Source organism: Passer montanus, unplaced genomic scaffold (genome assembly GCF_014805655.1).
Source record: "Passer montanus isolate IOZ18808 unplaced genomic scaffold, ASM1480565v1 scaffold11, whole genome shotgun sequence".
Classification (NCBI taxonomy): domain Eukaryota; kingdom Metazoa; phylum Chordata; class Aves; order Passeriformes; family Passeridae; genus Passer; species Passer montanus.
In genome coordinates, this window is record NW_024357613.1 from 87,407 (window position 1) to 94,870 (window position 7,464).

At 49.6% G+C, this 7,464-nt stretch overlaps 1 protein-coding gene across 2 annotated transcripts; it reads right to left on the bottom strand.

The window, feature by feature from the left end:
* Positions 1-558: 558 nt before the first annotated feature.
* MARCKS (myristoylated alanine rich protein kinase C substrate) lies at positions 559-6,783 on the bottom strand. 2 transcript variants are annotated; one of them, XM_039729280.1, is made up of 3 exons: positions 6,737-6,783; positions 4,587-4,759; positions 559-3,905 (listed from the first exon to the last, which is right to left on the bottom strand). In XM_039729280.1, exons 2-3 carry the CDS (start codon positions 4,683-4,685, stop codon positions 3,153-3,155), a joined length of 852 nt encoding a protein of 283 aa, XP_039585214.1. In that variant the 5' UTR covers positions 4,686-4,759; positions 6,737-6,783; the 3' UTR covers positions 559-3,152. The 2 variants fall into 2 exon arrangements, with proteins under 2 accessions (XP_039585214.1, XP_039585210.1); XM_039729276.1 differs by lacking the exon at positions 6,737-6,783 and adding an exon at positions 5,000-5,200.
* Positions 6,784-7,464: the final 681 nt, after the last annotated feature.

Below are 7,464 nucleotides of genomic sequence, written 5' to 3' on the forward strand. Positions count from 1 at the left end.
AAAGGATATTCCACAATTCCACAGAAATGACTACTCAGTCCCTTGGGAACCCAGGGAGGAATGATGCTCCTGCACAATTCTCTGACAGGAGGAAGCAGTTCAGAACTCCTCCATTTCCATGATTCCAAGCCATTTCTTGACTTCTGTCTTCTTAAACCACACAGTGGAAAACTGGCATCATCAAATCTCACCCAACTGCTGGGACAGGAAGAGCAGACTGTGCAACTGGTGTTCTTAAGATGCACTTTTGAAACTCTACCAGTGTTAGGACTTGGAAACACATTTAAAGTCAAGTCAAGCCACAGAATGACAAAGCCCCAAGCCAAGAGTCCATCTGCCAGGGGCAAGAGCAATTCTGCACTCCCACGAATAGGAAGTGCTTCAGAAACCACCAGCTGAGTGAGGAAAAAACATGAAAGCTTGAGAGGTTAAGAAAAATCTGAAAAAGAATTTTACTAGCAATTATTTTCTTCATATGTACATACACAGTTTGACCAAAAAAAAAAGAAAAAAGAAAAAAAAAAAAGAAGAAATTCAGACTTCTCTAAGAATCCTTGGATTCAAATATATATATTTATTAAAAAGAGACATTGACTCTATGGCCAAGACATTATACGTCTCAGAACAGGTTTTTACAGCCATGTTATAAAAACCCCTTAGCAAAGCAGTTATGCACTAGACTTCAAACACATGTACTCCAAGAATGACACTGGTGTGGAGGATCTTGTTTTACATCCATTTATTTTTGTCCCTCAGCAATTATAGCATAGTTTCAATACATTTCTAAAGTTATAGAGAAATACCAGGGCAACTAGAGTACATACAAGCTAAAGTTAAAATGGTAGACAGCTGAATTAAAAAACAAAAAACCAAAAAAAAAAACAACCCCAAACAAAACAAAAAGAAGTATGCATTCAGCAGGAAATCTACTATACTTCATTCAGTTTAGGCTTTGTTCTTTAGGGAACAAGGTGCTAACGTGCCATTTTCTCATAAAATGAATCATAATTGCTTCCAATGAGTTTCTGCTGAAAATGGTGGAAGCAAATAAGTGTAACACTAAACTTTTTCCTATAAACTTAGAAGCAACACTTTCTTGAATCAATTTCCACCCTCCAAACACCATTGCTGCTTTTCTTACATGAACTCACTGTTTTATTAAGGCATAATTGCCCTGAGCAATATGCTGGAAATTAGCCAAAAAGCCTAACAATTAAAGGCAAGCACCAAGTAATTTTTCTTTTTTCTTTTTTTTGTTTTTAAATTGACAAATTTTGAAATCTGTTTTGAAACTCACCTGTAACTTGGGAGTAGCACTTGAGGAAAAGAAGAAAATATTGCTTTTAATTACTCTAAGTAGAATGGCAGTGTTAAGTTTCCCCCTTCTCCTTCCAGGCTAAAGTTTTCAAGACAATCATCTAGGTACAAAAGCAAGACCAGCATACCAAGCCCTAAGTGGGACATCTGTTCAAGAGCTTAATTTTTAAGCAACTCAGCATAAAAATTTCAGTGCCCCACCCTAAGCAATTAAAATGAAATCTTATTTTCCTCAAGAGGCAAGATCATCATACACTGGATACCTCTGGTCTGAAAAGCAAGATGGAGCCTGGACAGGAGAATCACACACTATATGCTCAGACTGCCTTCCAGTCTTCTTTTTAAAGCCAGAAAAGCCTACAAATTACCTGGTGCACTGCACACTTTCTCTGTAAAATGCACAATATTACAGAATCCAAGATCCAGGAAGGTACTTTTCAAAGCTAGTGCTAACAGCACACACAACTGTCTCTGTACAAATTTAGGCAATACTGGCTAGTCCCTTTAAGCTACCAGAGTATCCATAAAAGAAAGACAACCAAATTATACATTTTATTCACATTTATTTTTCGCTTTTAGTGTGCTCACAGAAAATTAGAACACCTTAAGCAGGAGTTTAATAGCAATTTTTGTAAGCAAAGTTACATTCCATCTCTAAGTCAAATTGGTCAAAGCTTCTCCAGTATTTACAAAAACATGATAGACAAGATGCTACACAAAAAAAAAAAAAAACCCAAAAAAAACCATTGCATCTGAAGAGTTTTCCTTTATTTTCAAAGACAACTGGAAAAGAAAGCATTGTCTGCTGTAATCAAAAACATACCACAGTATAAACAGTAACCATTCCACTTATCACAGCTTGGTTGAGTTTAAAATTTGTGTTTAAAAGGTCCAAGATGACTGCAGTTTTACAAAAATGGGCAGGGTGGAAAGAGTTGCAAACTTCATGTGCTTCTGGATATCAAGATTTGTTTTTTTTATACAATAGTCACAGTTAAAAACACCCTGCTGGTAATACATAATTACACTTTATTAAGGTCATAAACCAGCAATAAACAATAAAGCCTATACAACTTGTATTTCTACTTAATCACTGACTGATACAGCTAACATGAGATAAGTGAAAAGTTCCTATGGTTTAAATGAATTTCTAAGACTATGATCTCTTTATCTGGGTATTGATTTTTTTTTTTCCTTTTTCCTTTCCTTCTTAATCAAGACTTGTAGTGTTGTAAACCTTATAGAACATCTGCCTCACAAAATACATCGTAATAACTTTCTTTTAAAAAAAAGACTAACCCCTTACATCATTTCTGGCGGGGCGCGCTCCCGGCAAGGGCTGCGCGCCCCGGGTTCCCCACTGCGGCCCCTGTCACTTCATTTGATATCCCTTATTGACCCACCCATCTCCTTCATATATGGGCATGTCCATAGACCGATCGGCAAAAGTTTTATAATATGAAGAGAGTTGCAAAGTATGAAATTAAAAAATAAACGAACAAAATTTTAAAAAGCAAAAAAAAAAAACCAACGAAAAAAAACCGAACCAACCAAAAACAAAACATTAATACTGATGAAAAAAAAAACCCAAAAAAACCAAAATATAAAGGATGGGAGAGGAAGGCGGAGGGGAGCCCCCCTCCGCCCGTTGGAATGGCGGCAACATATAACGATTTGAGATGGGAGCTGCGGGGGGAGAGAAAAAAAAGAAACGAGACATCTTTTAAATCAATCCCTGGTTGTAGACAAGTTCTCCGAGACCAGTACCTGGCACCACTCCAAAAACAAACAGGGGGGAAGAAAAGTCCGTCGGCGAGGGGCGGCGGCGGCGCTTACTACTCCGCCGACTCGGCGGCGGGTCCCTCGGGACTGCTCTCGGCGGGGGGCTCCTGCCGCGCCGGCTCCTCCGCGGGGGCCGCCTCCTGCTCGCCGCTGCCCGCCTCATTCGTGGCGGCGCCGGCGCCCGCCGCCTCCTCCGCCTTGCCCTCCGCTGCCTGCTGAGGCGGCTGCTGCTCCTCGGCCGCCGCCGATGCCGGGGCCTCTTCTCCCGCCGCCTTCTCGGGGGCGGCCTCGTCCGATTTGGCCTCCTGCGAGTCCCCCGCCTCCTCCTTCGCCGCCTCGGCGCTGCCGGCCGCGCACGCCTCCTCGGCGGCCGCCTTGCCCTCCTCGCTGCCCGCCGCCTCGGGGGCCGCCGCCTCCTCCTTCCCGCCCTCCGCCGCGGCGGCGGCGGCGCCGCCCTCGCCCTCGGCCCCCTCGCCGGCCTCCTTCTTGTTCTTCTTGAAGGAGAAGCCGCTGAGCTTAAAGGACTTCTTGAAGGAAAAGCGCTTCTTTTTTTTTTTCGGGGTCTCGCTGCTGGACGAGGGGGTCGCGCCCTCCTCAGTCTTGGGGGAGGACTCGCCCTCCGCCGGGGAGGCCGGCTCGGTGCTCTCCGCCTCTCCCGCCTCCTTCTCGGAGGCGGGCTCCGACGAGGCCGCCTCCTCTTTGCCCGTCTCCTCGGCGGGCGCGCTGCCGTTCGCCTGCACCTCCTCCTTGCCCGCCTCCGCCGCCGCGGGGGAGGCGTCGCCGTTCACCTTCAAGTGGCCGTTCTCCTGCAAGACAAGGACCAGCGTTACCGGCGGTGCCCGGGGGGGTCGCGGGACGCCGCCGCCCTCCCCGCCCGCCGGCCTCGCCTCGCCGCTTCCGCGTGGGGAGGGGGCGCGGGTGGGCGACAGAAAGCCGTGCCCCGCGGCTGCCGAACCCCCGGCGGGGCTACCGTGGACGGGGCGGGCGGCGCAGCCCCCGGCCCGCGCTCCCGCCCGAGGGGACTGCCCGCGGAGCCTCCTGCCCGGGGGCTCCGGGCCCCGCTACTACACGGCCGTCCGGCTGTGCCGCGAGGGGCACCGAGTGTCTTCGGGAGGAGGTTAAGCGGGCAGAAAAGCCCAGCGGTGTAAGATCCTTCCGTTTACGAGCCATTGGGACACTCCACCATAATACACGAGGGATTTTAAAAAAAGAAAGGAAGAAAGAACCGTGCCCCTTCCCCCCCGCCCCCCACTCACGAAAGATAAAGGAAGAAATCATTCAAAGCCGAGCCCGTTTAACCAAAATAAAGAAATTATTCCTTTGCCTCGAGTTGCAAAGATAAAAGGATCGACCGTATTCTCCATTGAATGTGCCACTCGGGCATCAAAGGAAGAAGAATAAAACAGGATGCGAAACAGAGTCCGTCGAAGTTGGCTTAAAAAAAGGAGTAGATTTAATATTTTTAAAAAATTCTTTTCGATTTTTACCTGTCCATTCGCCTTGGATGGAGATGCAGCCACTGCTTCCCCAGGTTTCTCGGCGGAGGCTTCGCCCTTTGCAGCGGTCTTGGAGAACTGGGCACCCATGCTGTCTTATTCAACAAAGAAACTCAACAGATCCAAAAGGAGGGGAAACAAAGAGCGTTGGGTTGGTATAAATACTGGGCGACCAGCAGCAGCAGCAACACACACACACACCAGAGGGGAAAAAAAAAGAGAAGAGAGAACAGAACCGATTATAATGCACTCCTTTTAAAAAATTTAAAGTTGAAGAGATCAAAAAGCAGCAGCACAGGAGGGAGGGGAAAAAAAGGGAGGAAAAAGTCGAGCAAAAAAAAAAAAAAAGGAGCCCAAGTTTAGTAAAAAAGAAGTAATAAAAAATCCCAGATTTGTAGCCGTACTGTAGACAAGGAGAAAATGGAGAAATCTCCCTGGTTGCTAATAAGATGCGGAGTCCAACGCCCAAGTGCACAGATGAATGGGCTTCCCGAGCGGTGACGGCAGCGCTCCGCCCGGCGCCGGCCAATCGCGGCCGCCGCGCACAAAGGGGGGCGGGGCCCGCCCGCCCGGCGAACAATGGAGCCGCGATGGCAGCGGTTTGAAATCGGCCCCCGGCCGATAATGAATGTGCCGCTCCGCTCCGCCGCGGCGCGGGCGGGCGCGCCGGGCCCCGCGCCGGGCCGCCAACAAAACACCCCGAGCGGGAGCGGGGGACAGAGAGAGAGAGAGAGCGAGCGGGGCGGGCAGGCAGGGACAATGGTGCGAGGGGCGTGCGGGTGAGTGCGAGTGCGAGTGTGAGTGAGAGAGAGCGAGAGCGTCCCGGCCCCGCCGCACGCCCCCGCCCGCTGCCGCCGTGAGAGAGCAACAGATAGTGTGTGCGAGCCCCGGGCGGGGGAGAGCGAGGGAAGGAGGGGATTTGGTGCTTGCTTTTTTTTTTTTTTTTTTTCCCCTTTGTGATTTTTTCCCCCTTTTCTTTTCTTCCCTTCTCCGGGTTTAATTGGTCGCGATTGTTAAATCGCCCCCAATTTGGAAGGTATTTGAACCACGTAGATCGGGTTTCGCCGAACGAGATCACGAGTCGAAATTAGTAGGTCTGTAGGCCAGATGTTGCAAACGCTAAAGCAGCGGCAGCAGGAGCCGCTGCCGGAGCAGAAACGGACCCCTCCCCCATAGCGATATTGGCTTGGAATAAAATATTTTGTGATTAGCCTACGGCTCTAATTAAATTCTGCTGTCTGATTATTCCTGATTTGTGTTTTTAAAGTATTTTCTGAGGCGGTGACCCACTTCACGATTACATTTCCACGCACTCAAGTAGTGGGCGAAGCGACATTATCAGGGAAACATTCACGCTTTCCCAAACCTCAGCCCCGCGTGTGTATTTACGTTAAATTTAAACCCTCGAATAAGATGTAACCCGAAACTAATGCATGCGAATTAACGGTGATCTGGAACGCTTATCAGCGTTGGGGTGGGCGAAATATCACGGACCCGAGTGATTTCCTTTCGCGGGGGAGGGGGCGGCCTGTGCGGGGAGCCGGCCGGCTCCCTCCCTCCGTGCTGCGATGCGGGGAAGGCTGGCCTAGACCCCCTCCCCCCTCCCCGGCACCCCCATCCCCTTTTAAGGAGCAGAAACGAGCGTCAGAACGATCGTTTCCCATAGTCGGGTAATCTCCTCCGAACGCCTCTTGTTTATAAACAAGGATGTTAAAATGATTCCGATAATGAAGGGCTGCGGAGCTGGGAGGCTCGGCTCAGCCGCCCACCTCCCTTTCCCCCTGGATTGCTGGGGCTGGAGGGATCGGTGGGCTTCATGCGGACGCCGAGAGCCGCCTTTCGGTAACCCCGGTTGCTTTCAACCGCTCGAGGGGATTACTTCGTTTCTTGGGGGGCAGAAAGGGGCATTTGGCCGGTGTTTTTTACGGGGGGGATAAAACCTCTCCCTCCCTCCCGCCGCATTTCACGCACAGCCCCGCCGCAGCCACTGCCGCCGCTCCCTTTGGCCGGGGGCGCCGCGGCGGCGGGAGCCGCTCTCCGGGGATCTGCCGGCTGCCCCTTCTCCCGGGCGTGCTGGTGGAGTCGTGTGCGGCAGCGGGCGCCGGCGGCAGAAGGGATGGAGCGAGCTGCGGAGGGCTCACCTTATGGCGTGACGGCACCGCAACGGTGGGGCACGGCCAGCCGGACTGCTTCCTTCTTCAGGATCCTCCCCCGCTTCTCAACTGCACGCGTTGTGTTTTGCCTGCTCCTTTTAATCTGGATATTAAGGAAATCGTGATTTTGTTGGTGGTGGTTTGGGTTTTTATCTTTTTAGACTGGTTTATATAACAGATCACCTAAGAAGACCTGGTGGAAGACCATGACAGGACTTCGCAGTCAGTATCAAAAGGCACCTGTCCATCCTGAGCGGGTATATGCAATTTCACCGGCACGGGCATATGCATTTCTACTTTCCACCGTAGCTACATCTGAAATTCAGAGTAGCCTCACCGGAAAATTTCACATGGTGACTTCGAGTTTAGACGGTGTGTTTTGCATTATGCTTTTGATATGTTTTTCAACCATTTCAATGTTTTACAACTTGAAAAGAAAAAGAGAAAGTAAAAAAGACTAAGCCTTGACTGATCTTACTCTAGGTACTTAGTTCCACAAGTTCTTCTGTAGAACCTCTGGACAAGCAGAAATCTGGGATATATGTATGGTCCCTCTGTCAGTGTCAGTGCAATTGAAACCCGGACATCTATCTCTAACCCAAACCCTTGACCGCAGGGTGCAAATACAAGATTTAACCCCTCGAATGACCTCTTGAGCCCATCAGCCACCAGGCTGCTCCTTGTCGCACCACACCTTTATGCACCAAGCAAAGAGA

Bases quoted from the DNA above. Each gene is read 5' to 3' on its own strand.
- MARCKS (XM_039729280.1), bottom strand. From the start codon at position 4,685: ATGGGTGCCCAGTTCTCCAAGACCGCTGCAAAGGGCGAAGCCTCCGCC. The intron at 3,906-4,586 runs GTAAAAATCGAA...CTTGTCTTGCAG, and splicing joins CATCCAAGGCGAATGGACAG to GAGAACGGCCACTTGAAGGT.